Source organism: Bufo gargarizans, chromosome 6 (assembly GCF_014858855.1).
Source record: "Bufo gargarizans isolate SCDJY-AF-19 chromosome 6, ASM1485885v1, whole genome shotgun sequence".
Lineage (NCBI taxonomy): Eukaryota > Metazoa > Chordata > Amphibia > Anura > Bufonidae > Bufo > Bufo gargarizans.
In genome coordinates this window covers 337,617,065-337,644,290 of record NC_058085.1, presented here as the reverse complement: position 1 = coordinate 337,644,290, position 27,226 = coordinate 337,617,065, and the positions used below count along the sequence as shown (strand labels likewise).

Below are 27,226 nucleotides of genomic sequence, written 5' to 3'. Positions count from 1 at the left end.
CATGTGTGCACAAGTCTATATATACGAGTCCATACAGAGAGTCTATGGACCATGTGTGCACAAGTCTATGTATAGGAGTCTATACAGAGGGTCTATGGACCATGTGTGCACAAGTCTATATATACGAGTCCATACAGAGAGTCTATGGACCATGTGTGCACAAGTCTATATATACGAGTCCATACAGAGAGTCTATGGACCATGTGTGCACAAGTTTATATATACGAGTCCATACAGAGGGTCTATGGTCCATGTGTGCACAAGTCTATATATACAAGTCCATACAGAAAGTCTATGGACCATGTGTGCACAAGTCTATATATACGAGTCCATACAAAGAGTCTATGGACCATGTGTGCACAGGTTTATATATACGAGTTCATACAGAGGGTCTATGGACCATGTGTGCACAAGTCTATGTATAGGAGTCTATACAGAGGGTCTATGGACCATGTGTGCACAAGTCTATATATACAAGTCCATACAGAGAGTCTATGGACCATGTGTGCACAAGTCTATAAATACAAGTCCGTACAGAGGGTCTATGGACCATGTGTGCACAAGTCTATATATACAAGTCCATACAGAAAGTCTATGGACCATGTGTGCACAAGTCTATATATACGAGTCCATACAAAGAGTCTATGGACCATGTGTGCACAGGTTTATATATACGAGTCCATACAGAGGGTCTATGGACCATGTGTGCACAAGTCTATGTATAGGAGTCTATACAGAGGGTCTATGGACCATGTGTGCACAAGTCTATATATACAAGTCCATACAGAGAGTCTATGGACCATGTGTGCACAAGTCTATATATAAGAGTCCATACAGAGGGTCTATGGAGCATGTGTGCTCAAGTCTATGTATAGGAGTCCATACAGAGAGTCTATGGACCATGTGTGCACAAGTTTATATATATGAGTCCATACAGAGAGTCTATGGACCATGTGTGCACAAGTCTATATATTCAAGTCCATACAGAGAGTCTATGGACCATGTGTGCACAAGTTTATATATACGAGTCCATACAGAGGGTCTATGGACCATGTGTGCACAAGTATGTATAGGAGTCTATACAGAGGGTCTATGGACCATGTGTGCACAAGTCTATATATACGAGTCCATACAGAGAGTCTATGGACCATGTGTGCACAAGTCTATAAATACAAGTCCGTACAGAGGGTCTATGGACCATGTGTGCACAAGTCTATATATAAGAGTCCATACAGAGGGTCTATGGACCATGTGTGCACAAGTCTATGTATAGGAGTCTATACAGAGGGTCTATGGACCATGTGTGCACAAGTCTATATACGAGTCCATACAAAGAGTCTATGGACCATGTGTGCACAAGTTTATATATACGAGTCCATACAGAGGGTCTATGGACCATGTGTGCACAAGTCTATATATACGAGTCCATACAGAGAGTCTATGGACCATGTGTGCACAAGTCTATAAATACGAGTCCGTACAGAGGGTCTATGGACCATGTGTGCACAAGTCTATATATATACAAGTCCATACAGAAAGTCTATGGACCATGTGTGCACAAGTCTATATATGAGTCCATACAGAGGGTCTATGGACCATGTGTGCTCAAGTCTATGTATAGGAGTCCATACAGAGAGTCTATGGACCATGTGTGCACAAGTTTATATATATGAGTCCATACAGAGAGTCTATGGACCATGTGTGCACAAGTCTATGTATAGGAGTCCATACAGAGGGTCTATGGACCATGTGTGCACAAGTCTATATATTCAAGTCCATACAGAGAGTCTATGGACCATGTGTGCACAAGTCTATGTATAGGAGTCCATACAGAGGGTCTATGGACCATGTGTGCACAAGTCTATGTATAGGAGTCCATACAGAGGGTCTATGGACCATGTGTGCACAAGTCTATGTATAGGAGTCCATACAGAGGGTCTATGGACCGTGGGTGCAGAAGTCTATATATACGAGTCCATACAAAGAGTCTATGGACCATGTGTGCACAAGTTTATATATACGAGTCCATACAGAGGGTCTATGGACCATGTGTGCACAAGTCTATGTATAGGAGTCTATACAGAGGGTCTATGGACCATGTGTGCACAAGTCTATATATACGAGTCCATACAAAGAGTCTATGGACCATGTGTGCACAAGTTTATATATACGAGTCCATACAGAGGGTCTATGGACCATGTGTGCACAAGTCTACAGTCATGTGAAAAAATTAGGACACCCTTTGAAAGCATGTGGTTTTTTGTAACATTTTTAATAAAAGGTTATTTCATCTCCGTTTCAACAATACAGAGAGATTAAAGTAATCCAACTAAACAAAGAAAACTGAAGAAAAGTCTTTTCAAGATCTTCTGTAAATGTCATTCTACAAAAATGCCTATTCTAACTGAGGAAAAAGATAGGACACCCTCACATGTATTCCCTCTTAAATTGGCTCAGATCTCACACAGGTATATCACACCAGGTGCACATAATTAGTAGATCGTTACTCTGCATGTTGAATGAGGCTTGCCCTATTTAAACCTCAGACATTTAGTTTGGTGTGCTCCTGACTGTTGAAGTGAGAGTGAGCACCATGGTGAGAGCAAAAGAGCTGTCAGAGGACTTCAGAAAAAAGATTGTAGCAGCCTATGAGTCTGGGAAGGGATTTAAAAAGATCTCAAAAGATTTTGAAATCAGCCATTCCACTGTCCGGAAGATAGTCTACAAGTGGAGGGCTTTCAAAACAACTGCCAACATGCCCAGGACTGGTCGCCCCAGCAAGTTCACCCCAAGAGCAGACCGCAAGATGCTAAAAGAGGTCTCCAAAAACCCTAAAGTGTCATCTCGAGAACTACAGCAGGCTCTGGCTACTGTTGATGTAGAAGTACATGCCTCTACAATCAGAAAGAGACTGTACAAGTTTAACTTGCATGGGAGGTGTGCAAGGAGGAAACCTTTGCTTTCCAAGAGAAACATCGAGGCCAGACTGACATTTGCCAGAGATAAAGTTGACAAAGACCAGGACTTCTGGAATAATGTTCTTTGGACAGATGAGTCCAAAATTGAATTATTTGGACACAACAGCAGAGGACATGTTTGGCGTAAACCAAACACAGCATTCCAAGAAAAGAACCTCATACCAACTGTGAAGCATGGAGGTGGAAGTGTCATGGTTTGGGGCTGCTTTGCTGCAGCAGGACCTGGTCAGCTCACCATCATAGAATCCACGATGAATTCTACTGTGTATCAGAAGGTGCTTGAAGAACATGTGAGACCATCAGTTAGAAAATTAAAGCTGAAGCGGAACTGGACCATGCAACATGACAATGACCCAAAACATACTAGTAAATCAACCAAAGATTGGCTGAAAAAGAAGAAATGGAGAGTCCTGGAATGGCCAAGTCAAAGTCCAGATTTGAATCCCATTGAGATGCTGTGGGGTGACTTGAAAAGGGCTGTACGTGCAAGAAACCCCTCAAACATCTCACAGCTGAAAAAGTTCTGCATTGAGGAGTGGGGTAAAATTTCCTCAGACCGATGTCGAAGACTGGTAGATGGCTACAAGAACCGTCTCACTGCAGTTATTTCAGCCAAAGGAGGTAACACTCGCTATTAGGGGCAAGGGTGTCCTATCTTTTTCCTCAGTTAGAATAGGCATTTTTGTAGAATGACATTTACAGAAGATCTTGAAAAGACTTTTCTTCAGTTTTCTTTGTTTAGTTGGATTACTTTAATCTCTCTGTATTGTTGAAACGGAGATGAAATAACCTTTTATTAAAAATGTTACAAAAAACCACATGCTTTCAAAGGGTGTCCTAATTTTTTCACATGACTGTATGTATAGGAGTCTATACAGAGGGTCTATGGACCATGTGTGCACAAGTCTATATATACGAGTCCATACAGAGAGTCTATGGACCATGTGTGCACAAGTCTATAAATACAAGTCCGTACAGAGGGTCTATGGACCATGTGTGCACAAGTCTATATATACAAGTCCATACAGAAAGTCTATGGACCATGTGTGCACAAGTCTATATATAAGAGTCCATACAGAGGGTCTATGGACCATGTATGCTCAAGTCTATGTATAGGAGTCCATACAGAGAGTCTATGGACCATGTGTGCACAAGTTTATATATATGAGTCCATACAGAGAGTCTATGGACCATGTGTGCACAAGTCTATATATTCAAGTCCATACAGAGAGTCTATGGACCATGTGTGCACAAGTCTATGTATAGGAGTCTATACAGAGGGTCTATGGACCATGTGTGCACAAGTCTATATATACGAGTCCATACAGAGAGTCTATGGACCATGTGTGCACAAGTTTATATATACGAGTCCATACAGAGAGTCTATGGACCATGTGTGCACAAGTCTATATATACGAGTCCATACAGAGAGTCTATGGACCATGTGTGCACAAGTCTATGTATAGGAGTCTATACAGAGGGTCTATGGACCATGTGTGCACAAGTCTATATATACGAGTCCATACAGAGAGTCTATGGACCATGTGTGCACAAGTCTATAAATACAAGTCCATACAGAGAGTCTATGGACCATGTGTGCACAAGTCTATATATACAAGTCCGTACAGAGGGTCTATGGACCATGTGTGCACAAGTCTATATATACAAGTCCATACAGAAAGTCTATGGACCATGTGTGCACAAGTCTATATATAAGAGTCCATACAGAGGGTCTATGGACCATGTGTGCACAAGTCTATGTATAGGAGTCCATACAGAGAGTCTATGGACCATGTGTGCACAAGTCTATGTATAGGAGTCTATACAGAGGGTCTATGGACCATGTGTGCACAAGTCTATATATACAAGTCCATACAGAGAGTCTATGGACCATGTGTGCACAAGTCTATATATACAAGTCCGTACAGAGGGTCTATGGACCATGTGTGCACAAGTCTATATATACAAGTCCATACAGAAAGTCTATGGACCATGTGTGCACAAGTCTATATATACAAGTCCATACAGAGAGTCTATGGACCATGTGTGCACAAGTCTATATATACAAGTCCGTACAGAGGGTCTATGGACCATGTGTGCACAAGTCTATATATACAAGTCCATACAGAAAGTCTATGGACCATGTGTGCACAAGTCTATATATAAGAGTCCATACAGAGGGTCTATGGACCATGTGTGCACAAGTCTATGTTTAGGAGTCCATACAGAGAGTCTATGGACCATGTGTGCACAAGTCTATATATAAGAGTCCATACAGAGGGTCTATGGACCATGTGTGCACAAGTCTATGTATAGGAGTCCATACAGAGAGTCTATGAACCATGTGTGCACAAGTCTATATATAAGAGTCCATACAGAGAGTCTATGGACCATGTGTGCACAAGTCTATATATAAGAGTCCATACAGAGGGTCTATGGACCATGTGTGCACAAGTCTATGTATAGGAGTCTATACAGAGGGTCTATGGACCATGTGTGCACAAGTCTATATATACGAGTCCATACAGAGAGTCTATGGACCATGTGTGCACAAGTCTATATATACAAGTCCGTACAGAGGGTCTATGGACCATGTGTGCACAAGTCTATATATACAAGTCCATACAGAAAGTCTATGGACCATGTGTGCACAAGTCTATATATACGAGTCCATACAGAGAGTCTATGGACCATGTGTGCACAAGTCTATATATACAAGTCCGTACAGAGGGTCTATGGACCATGTGTGCACAAGTCTATATATACAAGTCCATACAGAAAGTCTATGGACCATGTGTGCTTAAGTCTATATATGAGTCCATACAGAGGGTCTATGGACCATGTGTGCACAAGTCTATGTATAGGAGTCCATACAGAGGGTCTATGGACCATGTGTGCACAAGTCTATATATACAAGTCCATACAGAGAGTCTATGGACCATGTGTGCACAAGTCTATGTATAGGAGTCCATACGTGTAGGGTCTGTGTATTCATCATGTCTGTACATCACACACATCAGCTGGCGGGGTGACATGATTTGCAGCATTGTGCTGGTTACAAAGTTGTAGCACTTTTCATTGACACAATGCGCAAGTTTTTTTATCTAAAATTTTTCAAATGTAAATTTACTGAAACTATGTATTTTTTCTTGTTAATCTCTAAGCCGAATGCTTTCTCTTCAGATGTCAGAGTTTGGGCTCGTTTCTTCGGCAGCGTTGTGTTTTGTGGGTGTAGATCCCCCTCTGTTGGCCGTCGCTGTCTATAACTTTCTCCTGTGCTTTCTTTTCATACATTGAAAATGTTTGCATTTACTTTTTTTTTGTAAACCCCTGGAGGACACTCGGCTCTTTAATAGTTGTGGCCAGATCCATGAGTGATAGTTTGTGCTGTATTATGTGCTGGCGTCTGGCACAGCTGGGTGACATTGCAGATGTCAGGTTGATATTGTTTGTCATCCTGTTTCCCAGTTCTCTATAGACTGATATTTACTGAAGTTTATTTCTCATATTTTAAGGATACAAGCCGTTTTAAAGGGGTTTTCCAACCATATAAATTGTTATAGTTTTTATTAATTTTTATTTTTTTTACAAACTGTTTACATTCTAGAAAATAGGAATAATACACCCTTTACCAATCTTCTTCCATTCCTGTGCCCACCCTTCCTGGGTCCCCCACCGGTCTCCTTGTTCTGGCGTATAGTCACAACACCTTAAGGGTTTCTGAGGTTTTATCCCTTTTTTAGTAAGGCCCCCTAGCATGTAATACCTAAGAAAGGAATCCTATTAACCTGCTCCCTCCAGCTTCCATGCTGTTCCCTGTCTCAGATCGGCGATCTTCCAATTCCTGGCTTATTTCTAGCTGTGGTACAGACTGGATCATGTGCATCGCTGCAGCCAATGACTGACCTCAGAGGTGACGTGTCCCCAAACGTCACGGGAGCCAGCAATGAGGTACTGCTTGGGGAATTATCACCGCTGAGGGTCATTGCCTGCAGCAGCGCACGGTATCCCGTCTGCACCTCAGCCCAAAGAAATAAGCCGGGGACTAAAAGATAGTGAAACATACCATTTACTGTCCAGAAATACACTTACCGTATATACTCGAGTATAAGACGAGTTTTTGGGCACATATTTTTGTGCTCAAAAAGCCCCCTCGTCTTATACTCGAGTCTGTCTTACTTTGTCTTTGCTCCGGTAATAGCAGGCAGTGCGGGGGGCGGCGCTCACTCCGCCTAGTGGGAGCAGGCGCGTGACGTCAGTGAGTAAGCGCCGTTGCCCGCCCTGCCTGCTATTACCGGAGCAACGATAAAGTAAGATATCCAAAGAATACTGATAAATAAAGAATAAAGAATACTGATAAATACTACTTTTTAAATATACTGCTGTGAGCGTCGGGGAGGGGGATCTGTGGATGGCACTGTAGGGGGATCTGTGGATGGCAGTGCCATCCTGGCACTGTTTAGGGGAGGGGGGATCTGTGGATGGCACTGTTTAGGGGGGATCTGTGGATGGCACTGTTTAGGGGGGAGATCTGTGGATGGCTCCCTGTATTTAATGCAGAGTGTGTGTGTATATAATGCACACACTTTGCATTAAATACAGGGAGTCAGAGTCAGACTCCCATCAATCTGAGTCACCCTCTTGCAGATGTGTGTATATAATGTAGAGTGTGTGCATTATATACACATACACTCTGCATTATAGCTGCATTTCCCACCCTAGTCTTATACTCGAGTCACTAATTTTTCCAATTTTTTTGGGTAAAATTAGGGGCCTCGGCTTATACTCGGGTCGGCTTATACTTGAGTATATACGGTATATTAGGCGTGATTCTGGTGCAAATTGAGGAGCAAGGGTTATTAGCACCGCAATCTGCAACTTTTCCACTCTCAGTCGAAGTCTAAAAAAGTGGGCATGGCGGGGAAGGGGAGGCAGGCGTAGAAAATAGTCTAAATGTAAGACCGCTAGGAAGCTGGCTTACATTTAGACTGGCGCTGGATACACCGACATTATGGAGAGGTCAGCGCCTCTTCATAACCTCGGTGGATCAACCGCCAGCATCGGGGTTGTTATGACCGGCGTCTAAAGCGCTGATATTAATAAATGACTCCCAAAGTGCCTAAGGCTACTTTCACACTAGCGTTCGTCGGTCCGCTCGTGAGCTCCGTTTGAAGGGGCTCACGAGCGGACCCGAACGCAGCCGTCCAGCCCTGATGCAGTCTGAATGGAGCGGATCCGCTCAGACTGCATCAGTCTGGCGGCGTTCAGCCTCCGCTCCGCTCGCCTCCGCACGGACAGGCGGACAGCTGAACGCTCCGCTCGCCTCCGCACGGACAGGCGGACAGCTGAACGCTGCTTGCAGCGTTCGGGTGTCCGCCTGGCCGTGCGGAGGCGTGCGGATCCGTCCAGACTTACAATGTAAGTCAATGGGGACGGTTCCGTTTGAAGATGCCACAATATGGCTCAATCTTCAGGCGGATCCGTCCCCCATTGACTTTACATTGAAAGTCTGGACGGATCCGTACGAGGCTATTTTCACACTTAGCTGTTATATGCTAAAATAATGCAGACGGATCCGTACTGAACGGAGCCTCCGTCTGCATTATTATGATCGGATCCGTTCAGAACGGATCCGATCGAACGCTAGTGTGAAAGTAGCCTTAGATATAATTTCATGCAAGTTGGATCAATTTAAGCCAGAATTCTGGCACATTTTGCTTAGTAAATCTTTCCCGGTGTCAGTTTTGCTTGGATCGTTCCATTAACCCCTTCTGTCTCCATGCTGTAAGTGCAGTGCACGGCAAGCCGAACGTTAACGCACCATGCCATACATCTACATCATGGAGATGGCAGCAGCTTAAGGACAGAGCCGCTATCAGCTGTAAAATACAGCTGACACCTGACTGCAAAGGCCAGTATCAGTGCTAGCGCCGATCCTGGCCAATTAAACCCCTTAGATGCCACAGTCTTTAGCAAACGCTGCAGGGGTTTGCATAGGGAGCGATCTTCCTCTCGCCTCATCGAGCCCCCACGCTGCGATCACAGAGTCCAAATTGTTACAGTGGCAGCTGGATGCTTTGTAAAGACCTCTGGGGCTGCCATGTATGGAAATCTGCCAGGGTCTGATGAGGCCAAGTTTCAGTGTGAACTAACAATCCAATATACTACAATAGATGATGTCCCCAAGTGAGACTTAAAAAAAACGAAAAAAATATATACATAAAATAAGTAAAAATTTTAAATAAAAAGAAAATTGCCCTTTTTCCCCATATCTGCTCATTTATAATTAGTTAAAAAATAAAATTAAAATAAACTACATGTAATTGGTATTGCTGCAACAACATTATCTATAACAATCCTGTGTGGTGAACAGTGTAAAAAAAAAAAAACCCATAAAGCAAAAACATAAAACAATAACGGAATTAATGTTTTTATCACCTCGCCTCCCCCAAAAATGGTATATAAAGTAATCAGTCATATGTACCCCAAAATGTTACCATTAAATACTACAGCCCACCCTGATAAAAAAAAAAAAAAAAGACCCCTCACTCAGCTCATTCAACAAAAAACTATTTCAGCAAATTCCATGTTACAAAATCCAGACGACGCTCCTTCCCTACTGAGCTCTGCCGTTTCCCCAAACAGCAGTTTATCACCACATGTGAGTTATTTCTGTACTCAGAAACAGATTGATGGGGTACTTTCACACTTGCGGAAGAGTGATCCGGCAAAACGTATGCCAACTGATGGCATTTGTAAGACTGATCAGGATTCTGATCCGTCTTACAAATGCATTGAAAGACTGGATCCGTCTTTCCGGTGTCATGCAGTGGTTACCAAAGTTGCAATATGTCCATTTATTTTTTTCAATTTTTTTTCGGTCTGCGCATGTGCAGACCGGAAGGACGAATCCGGCACTAATGCATTCAGCGGCATTCAGGCAAGTGTTCTTTTTTTTTTTTTTTTTGTGCCGGAGATAAAACCGTAGCATGCTGTGGTTTTATCTCTGTCCTGATCAGTCAAAAAGACTAAGGCTACTTTCACACTAGCGTTCGGAGCGGGTCCGTCTGATGTTTCATCAGACGGATCCGCTCCTATAATGCAGACGTTTGCATCCGTTCAGAACGGATCCGTCTGCATTATAACTTAGAAAAATTTCTAAGTGTGAAAGTAGCCTGAGCGGATCCGTTCAGACTTTACATTGAAAGTCAATGGGGGACGGATCCGCTTGAAGATTGAGCCATATGGTGTCATCTTCAAGCGGATCCGTCCCCATTGACTTCCATTATAAGTCTGGACGGATCCGCTCGCCTCCGCACGGCCAGGCGGACACCCGAACGCTGCTTGCAGCGTTCAGGTGTCCGCTCACTGAGCGGAGCGGAGGCTGAGCGCTGGCAGACGGATGCATTCTCAGTGGATCCGCCTCCACTGAGAATGCATTAGGCCCAGACGGCTGCGTTCAGGGCCGCTTGTGAGCCCCTTCAAACGGAGCTCACGAGCGGACACCTGAACGCAGGTGTGAAAGTAGCCTAACGCTGGGTTCACACCTGAGCGTTTCTCAAACGCGCGTTTTTATGCGCGTTTTTTGTAATAGTAAACGCGCGTTTGACGCGCGTTTGTGTCATTGACTGCAGTGTCCTATGGCCACAAACGCGCGTCAAAACGCCCCAAAGAAGCTCAAGTACTTGTTTGAGCGTCGGGCGTTTTACAGCGCGTTCGTACGCGCTGTAAAACGCCCAGGTGTGAACCATTCCCATAGGGAAGCATTGGTTTTCATGTCTTGAGCGTTTTACAGCGCGTTTGAACGCGCTGTAAAACGCTCAGGTGTGAACCCAGCGTTAACTGAAGACGTCCTGCTGCATACTGATCGTATTACTCTCTATTCAGAATGCATTAGGAGGAAACTGATCAGTTCTTTTCCGGTATTTAGCCCCCTAGGACGGAACTCTATGCCGGAAAAGAAAAACGCTAGTGTAAAAGTACCCTTAAGGGTCCATTCACACATCCGTGTGTGTTTTGTGGATCCACGGATCCGCAGAACACGGACACTGGCAATGTGCGTTCCACATTTTGCGGACCGTATATCGCCGGCACTTAATAGAAAATGCCTAATCTTGTCCGCAATTGCGGACCGGAATAGGACATGTTCTATTTTTTTCAGGAACGGAAATGCGGACCCGGAAGTGCGGTTCCGCATTTCCGGATCCGGGCAGCACATCATGCGGCCCCATAGAAATGAATGGGTCCTCAATTCCGTTATGCGGAACAGAATTGCGGACGTGTGAATGGAGCCTTGGGGTCCATTCACATGTTCGTAGTGTATTGCAGATCCGGCTGGCACCCCCATAGAACTGCCTATAGAACATGTTCTATTTTTTTGGGGAGCCGCGGACCGGAAGATTGGGTGCTGCGCTCCAGAAATGCGGATGCGGACAGCACACTGTGTGCTGTCCGCATCTCTTCCGGCCCCATAGAGAATGAATGGGTCCGTTGCGGAACGGATCCGGACCCCTTCTACGGACTTGTGAATGGACCCTAACCCTTGCAAAAATAAAAAATGTGGGGCTAAAGTAACATGCTATTGGAAAAACTGCTAGCTTAAGGCCCCTTTCACATGAGCAAGTATTCCGCGCGGATGCGATGCGTGAGTTGAACGCATTGCACCCGCACTGAATCTCGAACCATTCATTTCTATGGGGCTGTTCACATAAGCGGTGATTTTCACGCATCACTTATGCGTTGCGTGAAAATCGCAGCATGCTCTATTTTGTGCGTTTTTCACGTAACGCAGGCCCTATAGAAATGAATGGGGTTGCGTGAAAATCGCAAGCATCCGCCAGCAAGTGCTGATGCGGTGCGATTTTCACGCACGGTTGCTAGGAGATGATCGGGATGGAGACCCGATCATTATTATTTTCCCTTATAACATGGTTATAAGGGAAAATAATAGCATTCTGAATACAGAATGCATAGTACAATAGCGCTGGAGGGGTTAAAAAATAAAATAAAAAATTTAACTCGCCTTTATCCACTTGATCGTGCAGCCTGGCATCTCTTCTGCCTGTCTTTGCTGTGTGGAGGAACAGGACCTGTGGTGACGTCACTCCGGTCATCACATGATCCATCACATGATCTATCACCATGGTGATGGATCATGTGATGACCGGAGTGACGTCACCACAGGTCCTGTTACTGCACACAGCTAAGATGAAGACAGAAGGAGATGCCGGCTTCGCGATCAAGTGGACTAAGGTGAGTTAAATTATTTTAATTTATTTTTTTAACCCCTGCAGCGCTATTTTACTATGCATTCTGTATTCAGAATGCTATTATTTTCCCTTATAACCATGTTATAAGGGAAAATAATACAATCTACAGAACACCGATCCCAAGCCCGAACTTCTGTGAAGAAGTTCCGGTTTGGGTACCAAACATGCACGATTTTTCTCACGCCAGTGCAAAACGCATTTCAATGTTTTGCACTTGCGCGGAAAAATCACGCGTGTTCCCGCAACGCACCCGCACATTTTTCCGCAACGCCCGTCTGAAAGAGGCCTAAAGGGAACCTGTCACCGGGATTTTGGGTATAGAGCTGAGGACATGGGTTGCTAGATGACCGCTAGCACACCGCAATATCCAGTCCCCATAGCTATGTGTGCTTTTATTGTGTAAAAAAAACGATTTTATACATATGCAAATTAACCTGAGATGAGTCCTGTCCCTGACTCATCTCACTACAGGACTCATCTCAGGTTAATTTGCATATGTATAAAATCGTTTTTTTTTACACAATAAAAGCACACAGAGCTATGGGGACTGGATATTGCGGATGTGCTAGTGGCCATCTAGCAACCCATGTCCTCAGCTCTATACACAAAATCCTGGTGACAGGTTCCCTTTAAAGGGGTTTTCTCATCTCAGACAATGGGGCCATATCGCTGCCCCTATATCAGGAATGTAGCCCCGCAAAGTGGTGGCTGGAGGACTCTGGTCCGGCCACCACCAAACGTGCTCCCCATAGAAATGAATGGGCGTGCACGGCAGATGACCGACCAGTGCTGCCATTCACTTCTATGGGCCTAATGGAAATAGATGAGCCAGTGCTCAGCTATTTTTGGTGGCCCCATAAAAAATGAATGGAGGGCAGCTGAGCATACGCAGTGTGTCTTCTACCACTTTCGCGGATGCGTTCTCGATATAGGGACCCGCTGGGACCTGCACCTAAAAGACAATGGGGGCATATCCTAGCGATATGCCCCTATGGTCTGTGATGAGACAACCCCTTTAATTCTTTGAGGGGTGTAGTTTAAAAAATTAGGTTTCGCAAGTTTGACATGGCATCCAAATCCATTCCAGTAAAATCTGGGTTTCAAAAGCCAAATGGTGTTCCTTCCTGTCTGAGCCTTTCTTTGTGCCACAACCTCATGTGGGGTATTACAACAATATTTTGGGTGTTTTTTTTTACTACTTTTGTAAGAATGAAAAATATTGAGTTAAAACTACATATAATTGTTAACATGCAATTTTAGATTTTCATGTTCCAATTGTAAATAAGATGTATAAAACACCTTGTACCCCACAAAAGGGGTTTACATTGCTTACTACACCCCTATATTGAGAGATGTAGTTTCCAAAATGGGGATGTTTCACAAGGCCTCTGTAATCTGAAATGGTGTCTGAAAAACTTCCTAAAAAAAATGGGGGCTCCAAAATCCACAAGGTGCTCCATTAATTCTGAAGCCCGTATTTTAGTCAAGTAGCACTCTAGGGACATATGGGATATTTCTAACGGCAGAATAACGGTAATACATTTTGAGTATTAGTTTAATTTTGTCACTTGCTGTGCTAAAAATATGGATTTTTAAATTTCACCTCCATTTTGCATTACCGGTAATTCCTGTAAAACACCATAAAGGGTTATCCAATCCCTTTAATGACCCCCAGAATGCCCGGGCCCTTTGTATGGATAATACTCACCTGCTCCCTGGTCCCCGAATCCTTCCTGATTCCTGCACGGCTGCTGCTGCTTCTCCCCGTTGCGTGGATCAAAGCATCCGGCGATGGGGTGGGGGGGGAGCAGCCAATAGCAGACCGCCACAGTGACATGCCTCCCTAGCTTAGCGGCGGCCATGCATGGATACGGTGGGACATGGGTGCCTGGTAGCTGGTAAGTAGCCTCTCATAACTAAATTGGTCCCTACAAAAATAGAATTTTGAAAATCTGTAAAATTGCTGCTAAACTAAGCCCTCTAATGTCTCTCCCCCCCCCCGCCAAAAAAAAAAAAGGTACTTTTCATAAATCATGCCAACATAATGTAGACACAAGGAAAATGTTAAAAATGAACTTTCTGTGTTTGAGTAAATTTTCGAATTGGAAAGTGAGTATGAATAATGTAACCCCAAGAAGTATTGTTCCCCCTCGTATCTGCACTTGATGTACAGGTTTCTTATCACTCAGATTGTGTCTCCTCTCCCAGAACTCTCAGAAGATTGACAAGTTGGATGGGGCCCATGCACCCGAGTTGACCAAGCGAGTCCAGCGCCATGCATCAAACACCTCTTTCCCAGCTACCTCCAGCAGTGCTCCTAAGGAAGACCTCAACGTGAGGCTGAAGAAGCTGATCAGCGTAGCTCCTTGTATGCTATTCATAAAAGGTTCTCCTCAGGAGCCCAGATGTGGTAAGTACATGGATGGAGCAGCTTAAAGCTTTGTGACACGTAACAACTTCCCCTTTACTGACTTCACAATCCGGTCATTTGATTGCTTCTTTAATGCGTTGTGTATAGCATGCCAAAGCATTATTGCCACTCAGTAACAAGTTGACAGGCCTATATACTCATGGTATATAGCCATGGCAGACCTGACGGCCTTTGTTAGGTCATGGCAGCCCTCCCGATGGGGAGACAAAAGAAGAGCACCCTCCCTCTGTCTGACCATCTGAATATGGAGGTTCTTATTGACTGCGGCAAGGAGTTACGGGGCCAGGATCGGAGTTTAACCCTTAGATGCCGTGCTCAATAGCAACTGCATCTGTAGGGTTAGACAGGGGGATTGGTCTTCCTCTGCCTTCTGAAATTGTGGTGCTCTAATTGGTTCCTAATTGGTTCCAGGGTCATGGCGAGCTGCCTGAAAAGCTTTGCCCGAGGCATGGCCGGACAGCCAGTGAGAATCCCATAGAGTGCAGGAGTATTCTATGTCATCTAAGTGATCAGAAGATCGCATGTTCAAGTCCCCTTTAAAATACAGTAAAACATTTTTTGTTTTTGAAGGAATAAAACACAAAAAAATAAAAAAATTCCAATTATCCCTTTTCCCAGTTTTACATATAAAAATAAACACCATTGGTATCGCCTTGTCCAAACATGTCCAATGTATTAAAATATGACAATGTTTATCGTGTACAGTGAACATCGTAATGAGAAAAAAAAACAAAATAACGATTTTCTGTTTGTTGAAAAGTGATCAAAAAGTTAGCCCTCATACAGCTCTGCAGATGGAAAAATGAAAAAGTTATGGCTGTTTTTCTTTGGCTATGCAAAGAAAAATGTTTTACATTTTTTTTTTAAGCAGTAAAACATAATAGAAAGTATAAAAATTCAGTAATCGTACAGACCTGTGGAATAGGGCTGTCATGTCCTTTTGAGCACATAGTGAAAGGCATAAACACAACACCCCCCCCCTTCCCCCCCAAAAATAGAAAATTACGTAATTGCATTTTTCTAAATTGCTCCCGACAATGAATTTTTTCCTGTTTTCCAGTACGAGCTATGTTGTATTGAATGGCATCATAAAAAATACAACTTGTACCGAAAAACATAAGCCCTTGTATGGCTGATGAAGGGAAAATGTAAAACAAACGTTACAATATTTCCATGTACTTAAAGGGGTTTTCCAGGATTTTGATACTGATGACCTATCCTTATAATAGGTCATCCGTCTCTGACCGGTGGGGGTTCAACACCCAGGACTTCAGCCGTTCAGCTGTTTGAGAAGGCACATGCGTTCCTGTGAGCGCCTCGGCCTTCTCGCAGCTTTCAGAGCACAGCACTGTACATTGTAAAGTGACTGTTCTTGGTATCGTGCTCAACCCCATTCACTTCAGTAGGGCTGAGCCGCGGCTGGGCCACGTGACCGACAACCGTGGTGTCACATTGCCTAGGCAAAGCTGCAAGAAGGTTGTGGCGCTACCTAAAGCGCCGGTGCCTGCCAGAGGATAGGTCTTCAGTATCAAAATCCTGGAAGACCCCTTTAAACGTGTGGTACCAGACACCAGCCAGTATATGTGTATGCACCGGTATGAAGTGTAATTTGAGGGCATGGGGTGCAGGTGGGACAGATACTGTTGGGTGAAGGGATCAGGTTCTGAAGAATGATATTGATAAGGGGGTGAATGGAGCAGAGTTAAATTAGGGAATGTGATGGGGCACGTCTAAAACGGTGGTTGTTCGGAGTTAACCTGGCTGTCTGGGAAAGTGCATTCCAGAGAACTGGTGCAGCTTAGGAGAAGTCTTGGAGATGTATTTATTTTTTCCATACTGGATTCATAATTGAATTGGTATCATTATCATACCACATTATATAAGGTAATGCTGTTTAGGAAAGATTACATTTGGACATACCTGTATATTACACTGCCACCCGCTGCTGTACACCTGGGCACAGCTTCTATGCCTGTGTCATTCAGTGGATGTAGCTGTTCGTCCATTTGTGCCCAGGAACTCTGTGATCAGTCGTGCAGTTGTGGGTTAAGGTGAGATGGGGTACTGTATGTGGAGAACACTTTTCCCTTACTAAAGGCTGTAGAGTTATTGGGGCAGATTTATCATAGACCGGCTGCGTACGCTGGTCTATGATAACCGGGTGCACTGCTGGAGACCACCTAATTTATGAAGAGGCAGAAGCCTCATAAATGAGTCGCAGTCTGTGCTCCTATACTGCTATCTACTCCAGCCCCGGGTGTCGGGGAAGCACCACTTAGGCCTGGTTCACACTTGAGCGTATTTGATACGCACGTTTTACAAGCGTTTTTGTCTGACACTTTCGGGGCGTATTACAGTGCGTTTTTGGAAATAGGAACCGCGCGTCGTACCCGCGTTTTTGCGATTGACCACAGAGGCGTTCAATGAAAAACAGAGGTGTTTATGTACAGAATGCCTGACAATACGCCCCAAAGAAGCTCCTGTACTTTGGGCGTAGGGCGTTTTACAGCGCGTTCGTACGCGCTGTAAAACGTGCAGGTGAGAACCATGCCCATAGGGAAACATGGGTTTTCGCCTGTTGAGCGTTTTACAGAGCGTTCATGCTCTCTCTTGCTCTGCGCTGTATCGCGCAGGGCAAGGGCTTTTTTGTTTACATTTTTACACAGTTAGGTGGAGGCTTCCGCCTAGCAGTGTTCCCGGTGACGTCACCGTCACTGATGGGCCGCCTTTAGCGCTGCCCTAGCAGTTTTTCAAGCTAGGGCAGCGCTAAAGCCCACCTGTTAATGCTGATGACGTCACCGGGCTCACTGCTAGGCGAAAGCATCCGCCTAGCTTACCCATGGAAAGCCCGGATCTCCAGAAAAAGCCCTTGCCCTGCGCGATTCAGTGCAGGGCGAGGGAGAGCATCGGAGCATGAAATACTCCCATGCTCATGTCAGAGGGGGTGAGCGGGGAAGGAAGGGCTCATATCCAGGTTCAGCTCTGAACCAGGACAACTCCTTTAAGCAAAACATTTTTGCAAGTATTGTTTAAAGTCGCAAACGCGCAGTTTGCTACTTTTTACACCCCAGAAAACCGGCGTCTGTTTGTGATAAGTTAGGCCCATTGACTATTCCGATTAGAGATTGAGTGACTACAACAGTATAAAGATCTGAGATGTTCTTTTCAAGTGCATATGTGAGACCTGAGAAAACGCATGTAATATTATGATTGCTTATTCATTTTTCTTACTTTCACCGCATTTCTGTCCCCGAGCACAACATTTACATTGCGCCGCATTAACCCTTAAAAATTGCAGTCCACGCCATCCATCTTCCCGGTAAAGCACACACAAAGCTTTGTGGTGGGGCCCGGTACAGCAAAAATGATTGACTGTATTGGAAGCAGAATAACCAAAAGCATTCGGCCTTCAGCTATTTGCTAATGAACTCCCAGATGAATGACACATTTCGGGATCAGTGTTTCACTCCGGGCTGTACATGAACTTAACACTTGAGTAGCAGCTGAGAATAAATAACGGCGCACACATCACACACCTCCACCGCATGCAGATCATGGCAGCACTGCATCAGCGCTGGAAGGAAAAGCCAGAATATAGCTGAGAGTATGGGAAGGGAGGTCACACAGAGGCTATTCACATGCGGGGCCCGGGCAGACAAAGGAGACTTCATAGTGAAGATGCCTGATTTATGTTACAAGGGGAAACTACAGAGGATGTTCGCCCACTCGTCATCAGCGGTAACATATACACCAGAGCTACACCGGCAGAAAAAGATTTACCCCCGATCAGATGTTCGTTCCACTGCCAGCATCAACCGAAAGCTATTCATATGGTTATTGTGTAATGAAAACTTTCTAACATACTTTGTGTGTTAGTTTCTCTCTGCTTTTAAGACCTCTGCTTGTAGTCAATAAATTTAAACTTTCTTGGTTTATATCCAGAGGTTTGACTTCTGCCTTGGTCATGGCCAGCTGATACAGACACACATTAATCTAATACCGTTCGGGGCCAAACGTAGCCCTCATAATAACAAAAATTTCATAAACGAAAGGCTAAATAATAAATTATATATATATATTATTTTTTTTATTATTATATATCATTATTATATATATATATATACAGACGTGGACAAAATTGTTGGTACCCTTTGGTCAATGAAAGAAAAAGTCACAATGGTCACAGAAATAACTTTAATCTGACAAAAGTAATAATAAATTAAAATTCTATAAATGTTAACCAATGAAAGTCAGACATTGTTTTTCAACCATGCTTCAACAGAATTATGTAAAAAAATAAACTCATGAAACAGGCATGGACAAAAATGATGGTACCCCTAACTTAATATTTTGTTGCGCAACCTTTTGAGGCAATCACTGCAATCAAACGCTTCCTGTAACTGTCAATGAGACATCTGCACCTCTCAGCAGGTATTTTGGCCCACTCCTCATGAGCAAACTGCTCCAGTTGTGTCCGGTTTGAAGGGTGCCTTTTCCAGACTGCATGTTTCAGCTCCTTCCAAAGATGCTCAATAGGATTGAGGTCAGGGCTCATAGAAGGCCACTTTAGAATAGTCCAATTTTTTCCTCTTAGCCATTCTTGGGTGTTTTTAGCGGTGTGTTTTGGGTCATTGTCCTGTTGCAAGACCCATGACCTGCGACTGAGACCAAGCTTTCTGACACTGGCTAGTACATTTCTCTCTAGAATTCCTTGATAGTCTTGAGATTTCATTGTACCCTGCACAGATTCAAGACACCCTGTGCCAGACGCAGCAAAGCAGCCCCAGAACATAACAGAGCCTCCTCCATGTTTCACAGTAGGGACAGTGTTCTTTTCTTGATATGCTTCATTTTTTCGTCTGTGAACATACAGCTGATGTGCCTTGGCAAAAACTTCGATTTTTGTCTCATCTGTCCACAGGACATTCTCCCAGAAGCTTTGTGGCTTGTCAACATGTAGTTTGGCATATTCCAGTCTTGCTTTTTTATGATTCGTTTTCAACAATGGTGTCCTCCTTGGTCGTCTCCCATGTAGTCCACTTTGGCTCAAACAACGACGGATGGTGCGATCTGACACTGATGTTCCTTGAGCATGAAGTTCACCTTGAATCTCTTTAGAAGTCTTTCTAGGCTCTTTTGTTACCATTCGGATTATCCGTCTCTTAGATTTGTCATCAATTTTCCTCCTGCGGCCACGTCCAGGGAGGTTGGCTACAGTCCCATGGATCTTAAACTTATGAATAATATGTGCAACTGTACTCACAGGAACATCTAGTTGCTTGGAGATGGTCTTATAGCCTTTACCTTTAACATGCTTGTCTATAATTTTCTTTCTGATCTCTTGAGACAGCTCTTTCCTTTGCTTCCTCTGGTCCATGTCGAGTGTGGTACACACCATATCACCAAACAACACAGTGATTACCTGGAGCCATATATATAGGCCCAATGGCTGATTACAAGGTTGTAGACACCTGTGATGCTAATTAGTGGACACACCTTGAATTAACATGTCCCTTTGGTCACATTATGTTCTGTGTTTTCTAGGGGTACCATCATTTTTGTCCATGCCTGTTTCATGAGTTTATTTTTTTACATAATTCTGTTGAAGCATGGTTGAAAAACAATGTCTGACTTTCATTGGTTAACATTTATAGAATTTTAATTTATTATTACTTTTGTCAGATTAAAGTTATTTCTGTGACCATTGTGACTTTTTCTTTCATTGACCAAAGGGTACCAACAATTTTGTCCACGTCTGTATATATATATATATATATATATATATAATTTTTTTTTTAACCTAATCATTAAAGGAGTTATCCGGTAAAAAAATATTGATGACCTGTCCCCAGGATAGATGATCAATATCAGATCATCACGGGTTGCCGATCAGCTCTTTTAATAGGTCGGTACTCTGTGAACGCTGCGGCCTCTTCCTATGCCTTGTGATGTCACCGTACATCGGTCATGTGGTCTAGTTGCAGCTCAGCCCCATTCACTTCAATGCCAATACCAAGCACAGCCTCTGCACTATGCACCATGCTTGGGAGAGATGCCGGCCGCGGCTGCACTAAACAGAGCTCTGCTGAGTGCGGTGGCGCCCCGTAAAAACTAATCGGTGGGAGAGCAGAGACTCGGACCCCCGCCTATCTGATGATTTAACCTGAGGATAGTTCACCATTATATATTACTGGATAACCCCTTTAAGGCCCTGTTCATACCACATTTTTTTCTGTTTAATGTATGTGGTGGGAAAAGCTGAAGCAGTCTTTACAGGCAGGCTATGACAGATATTTAATAGTGGTATACGTCTCCAATTTACTATATACTATTATCGTTTACTTCTACAGTATATGGCAAAATCTCTATGTTCCTATTAAGCCTTTCACAGAAGGGCCATCTTCAAAATGACTGCTCAGAATTACCTTCGATATCGGGCACTGCCAGCAGGCTTTAAAGGCCTCCCATCAAAGCAGATGTTGGGCAGGGGTTAAAGTCAGTGTGTTATCATAAAATGACCTGTTGTTTAGGACAAGTGTTTCTTGGTGATATTTTTTTTTACATTTTCCATGTTACTATCTATATATAAAAAAAAAAAATTAAACCTAAATTACTGCAGTTTTCACACTGACCACTGAACCTCACATTAGTCTGACACTTCCTGTTCTGTAGAAATGACTTCTCAGCAGTCATCTCATTATCATAGCAGGCGAGATTACAATGACAAACATCACCTCTGTACAGATAACACAGGATACTCCATTCACAATAGGTGATGGCCATAGCTTATATACCCCCCTCCCTGCACAATGATCTTTGCACGTCACAGAGCATGCCTGCAAAACTGTCCTAGATTAAGGCCTCTTGCACCCGACCGTATGGCTTTTTCTGTATTTTGTGGTCCGTTTTAAACGGATCCGTTTCTCAGTTTTTTTGTTTCAGCAGTGCTTCCGTTCAGTTTTTCCATTTTGCTTCCGTTTGTGATCAGTGTTTTGCGGATCGCAAACGGAAGCATACAATAATGGTTAAACAGTAAGTACATAAAAAAATTGGGCTGGGCATAAAATTCTCAGTGGATGGTTCCCCAAAAAATGGAACGGATACAAAAGACATACGGATGCCTTCCGTATTTATTCAGTTATTTTGTTTTGCGGAACCGTTGACTTTAATAGAGCCACGGAACATGATTTGCGGGCAATGATAGGACATGTTCTATCTATGAACGGAACGTAAATACGGAAACAGAAGTGACTGCTTCAAGCAAACACAGGACACAGCGGTGACCTGCTCTCCTTGCGTCAAAACAAGCGGTCACCTGATGCAAGGGGAGCCGGTCATGGCTGCAGCGGCTGCGTATCCCATCTACGGATGTGGATCTCAGTGTGGCAGGGAGGGGAAGAGCCGGCCTGGGTGAGTTAGACATTAAACCCAGCTGCGCAACCAGGTACGTAGGATCTCCACTGCGGGTCGGCCTCTCTGTGAGGTCTGTCTTAATCTTGGATAACCCTTTTAACAACAGCTCGGGGAAGATGACAGCGCCCATAATCCATGTACAGAAAACAGAATGAAAAATATAAACATTAGAAAAAGAAATAACGTTTTTGTTTTTAATTGACAAGTATAGGGGATACATTCCCTTTAAAGGGAACCTGTCACCTGGATTTTGGGTATAGAGCTGAGGACATGGGTTGCTAGATGGCCGCTAGCACATCCGCAATACCCAGTCCCCATAGCTCTGTGTGCTTTTATTGTGTAAAAAAACGGATTTGATACATATGCAGACTCATCTCGCGGACAGGTCTCATCTCAGGTTAATTTGCATATGTATCAAATTGCTTTTTTTTTTTACACAATAAAAGCACACGTGGAGTATATCATCTTCTGATAGTTCATTTACTTACATGTGTAGATGCACATCATAGGTGCTCTGCGTTCCATTGGCCGGGGCACGCAGGGCTGGCGTGCGTTTTGGATCACGTCAATGTCACGTGACCCGGAAACACGCTGCGGCATGGGCGCAGACCTCTGTGGCGCATGCAGCTTTTTTCTGTCCGCGATGTGATGCGGGCCAAGACGGATCCGTCCTGACACACAATGTAAATCAATGGGGACGGATCCGTTTTCTCTGACACAATAGAAAACTGATTCGTCCCCCATTGACTTTTAGTGGAGTTCATGACGGATCCGTCTTGGCTATTTTAAAGATAATACAACCGGATCCGTTCATAACCGATGCAAATGGTTGCATTATCGTGACGGAAGTGTTTTTGCTGATCCATGACGGATCCAGCAAAAACACTGGTGTGAAAGTAGTCCTACAAGTGAGCACAATGGGGCTTGATTTATTACTCCAGTTTGGGGGCTTATAAATACCTGAGTATTTTAACAAACACACACCTCCTGACGAAGCCAGTAAAACGCGTGTCAAGGTGGACTTTCCAGTCTAGCGGTGTGACGCCACATTCTTATCATGTGGCAGGGTATGTGTTTTTCGGATTGATTTTGATCCTGAGTTCGTTCTTTATTCTATTTGGGGATATTGTTTACTTTCAAATTTCCAAGAATAATCTGTCAGTTTATGTGCATTCCTCATATTGTCAGATGTAATACACTAACCATCTGATTATACATCAGATTTCGGCAATATAGCCTTCCACCTATTTTAGGTATAGTTTATATTCTGCACATCTTGACTTATTATTATTATTATTATTATTATTATTATTAATGAAAAAATTATAATATTATTATTATTCATATACATGCCCGTTGTGACATGATGTGGATTGCACTGCTGTGTGCACTCTGCATTGTTGGGGTTGTCTTCAACAATATACAGCAACATTATACTTTTTTATATTTGATATTTTGTACTAATAAAAATATGTGATACTTTTATCTTTTGGCACGGTCTTTTTTTTTTTTCCTTTTTTTTTGTGGCTTTTATTTCCATGCCTCCATAAGCCACAGCAAAGGAGCAACTGCAGAGAGAGAATCTTTCTATATACCGTGGTCTATTGATATCCATGGCTTGTAGTGTAAGAGTATGTTCAGACGAAATATTTTGTCCACGAAAATCCGCCTCCTGTTCCACAGCAGAAACCACTTCTATGTGCTGCGTTATCTGCCGTGGGTTTTCATGCAAATCCGCCCTAGTTTTAGCTCCTGCTGTTGTGAGGGGTCCGTACGGTAACTGCGCCAAGGATGATATTTACCTTCTTGGCGCTATCTTGAAAACTGCGCAGTGAAAATCCTCGGCCTCATGAACTGCATCATGGTGGGAGGCGGTTCCAACGCAGATTTGGCCCGGTTTTTCGGCACCGAATCCTCTCTGGAAGCTAATCACTAAATCCTCTGTCTGAACGTACCCTAACACAGGTTCTGTCCTTCTCTGCATGGGAAGCCTACACAGTAGTTCAAGCCATGAGACCCCCAAGATTAGCTAGATGGAAGGGTATCCAGCAGGAGAATAGGGATCGAACAGACCTGACCACCCCCCCCTAAATATAAGCACACGGTGCCACAGCCAGAATAACGCAGTAATCTACCATAGGTAACGATAACACCACCTCTGCCTTTTTTTTTCTCTTGCAGGATTTAGCAGACAAATCGTGGATATCCTTAACAAACACAAAGTCCAATTTAGCAGCTTTGATATTTTATCCGATGAAGAGGTACGGCAGGGGCTGAAAACCTTTTCCAACTGGCCCACTTATCCCCAGGTGTACGTCAAAGGGGAACTAATTGGAGGCCTGGACATTGTCAAGGTGAGCGGTTGGCGCAAGCACCAGGCGTTGGGGCACCACGAGGAGACAAGTTTCATGTCTATAACCAGTCTTCTCACTTCTAGGAAATGGAAGCATCAGGGGAGCTGGATACAATGTGCCCCAAGGCCCAGAGCTTGGAAGACAGGTAGGATGTGTGCGTATACAGTATATATATATGTGTGCGTATACAGTATATATATATATATATATATATGTGTGCGTATACAGTATATATATATATATATGTGTGTGCGTATACAGTATATATATATATGTGCGTATACAGTATATATATATATATATATGTGCGTATACAGTATATATATATATATGTGTGTGTATACAGTATATATATATATGTGTGTGTGCGTATACAGTATATATATATATGTGCGTATACAGTATATATATATATGTGCGTATACAGTATATATATATATATATGTGCGTATACAGTATATATATATATGTGTGCGTATACAGTATATATATATATGTGTGCGTATACAGTATATATATATATATATATATATATGTGTGTGTGTGTGCGTATACAGTATATATATGTGTGCGTATACAGTATATATATGTGTGCGTATACAGTATATATATATATATGTGTGCGTATACAGTATATATACGTGTGCGTATACAGTATATATATGTGTGCGTATACAGTATATATATATATATATATGTGTGTGTGTGTGTGTGCGTATACAGTATATATATGTGTGCGTATACAGTATATATATATATATATGTGTGTGCGTGCGTATACAGTATATATATATATATGTGTGCGTATACAGTATATATATATATATATATATATATATATGTGTGTGTGTGCGTATACAGTATATATATGTGTGCGTATACAGTATATATATATATATATGTGTGCGTATACAGTATATATATATATGTGTGTGTGCGTATACAGTATATATATATGTGTGCGTATACAGTATATATATATATATATATATATATATGTGTGTGTGTGCGTATACAGTATATATATGTGTGCGTATACAGTGTATATATATATATATATATATATATATGTATGTGTGTGTGCGTGCGTGCGTATACAGTATATATATATATATATGTGTGCGTATACAGTACATATCCTGGAGCATAGTGGAGTCATACCTTTGACTTTTACTAATGTGATATACAGCTGCGCTTGGTACTTGTTATATTTTATATCCAGTTGTCCTATTACAAGCCCATTTTCCAATACATTAATAAATTAGTTTCCCATAATTGACTGTTATGGCAACCATGTCCCCCCCCCCCCCCATCCAATCTTCTTTTAGAGGTCCTGTCACCACTCCCAACATTGCCCGTTTTAGCGTCTCCCATGAAGTAGCAGTACTGCGACATCTTTTCTCATAACTCGCATTGTACGGTTCCGCTGCTATTCCTCCTGAATATTTGTGCGCAAATTGACTACTGGGAATTACCGTTCAATTCGACAAAGATTCATAGAGTGACAGTTGCAGCTTTGATTGGACAATGGAGGGACATGCCCCGAAATGGGAACATCCAGTTGTCAATTCTTTCATACATAATGAGGGACCTTTATTAAATGGCAGAGCAGACATGCGCTTCATTTATTAAGAAGCATCTGCCTCCTAATAAATTAGGCATATCTCACGCCAGCGCAGGGACATCAAGACTGGCGTGTGGGTATGCCACTCTTGATAATTCTCCTGCAATGAGTCAATGCTTTCCGAATCTTAAGATTATACAGCTAATCTTTAGCTCCTCTCTTTAATGCCCCATGACGGCCATAGTGCCCCTTATGCCAGAAATGTCATGTCAGGGATAGTAACTAAAACTGGCTCTGGTGGTTGCTTACAGTAAGTAGTAGCAGTTGCTACTATTGTTTGAAGAGGTTCTCCATTTTTGACAATCGCTGCTTGTTAAGACAGTCCCTTGATAGTATGATGATCAAAAAGTGTCCTCCTACTGTGACCCCCAGCGATCAGCTGTAATTTGTGGGGGAACCCTGGCAGGAAGTGTTCAGTTTCCTTGCAGCGCAACCACAAGAGAACATTACACAGTGTATGTTCAAATCAATGGGTTATCTTTTTAATACAAGACAAGAGATTCCACTATTAACGTAGAATTCCCTAATACCTTCCATTTTTGAAAAATCAGAGAAGGCATTAGACTAATAAAAAAATGTTCACTATTCCGAACCCTCTCCTTCCAGCTCCGCAGCCCTAATCCCTCCCGCTGGGTTTTGCTTTTTTTTTACCGCCGTGGTGACGTGCTGTATACTACCTGTGATTGCTGCAGCCAGTCAATAGCCTCAGCAGTTTTGTTCTGTATACTATTCAGGCCAGTGATTTGGCTGCAGTGGTTTTATGCAGTATATGGCTATGTCACCTCTGCAGCCAAAAACATGATGTCATGGCTGCATCGGCAGATAGGATAGGCACAACAGTACTGGAAAAGAGGGAGTTCAGATTTATTTATTTTTTTATTACCATATTTTTCACCAGAGAAGAGAATTACGTTATTGTCATTAGACCTCAGATCAGAAGCTCAGTGTTACTCAGGCTTCAGCTTAGAGCCCCAAGCAAACCCCCAATGTTAAGGCCCCAGTCAGACCTCCGATCAGACCCCCAATGTTTCTAAGAGCCCTATTCAGACTTCATATCAGACCCCCTTGTTAACTAGACCTCAGAGCAGAAAAAATAAATAAATAAAATTATCTCTCCTTTTTCGGACGCCGCTGCTGCTTCTGAGATCCAGCGCTCT

The 27,226-nt window shown here is 43.1% G+C and overlaps 1 protein-coding gene across 1 annotated transcript in view; it reads left to right on the top strand.

The window, feature by feature from the left end:
- The window catches only part of GLRX3 (glutaredoxin 3), a 64,747-nt gene that overhangs the window by 17,746 nt on the left and 19,775 nt on the right, over positions 1–27,226 (top strand). Inside the window, exons 4-6 of the mRNA XM_044297186.1 lie at positions 14,456–14,657; positions 24,273–24,445; positions 24,529–24,590. Coding sequence (XP_044153121.1) covers positions 14,456–14,657; positions 24,273–24,445; positions 24,529–24,590 — 437 coding nt within the window. The remainder of the gene's footprint in view (positions 1–14,455; positions 14,658–24,272; positions 24,446–24,528; positions 24,591–27,226) is intronic.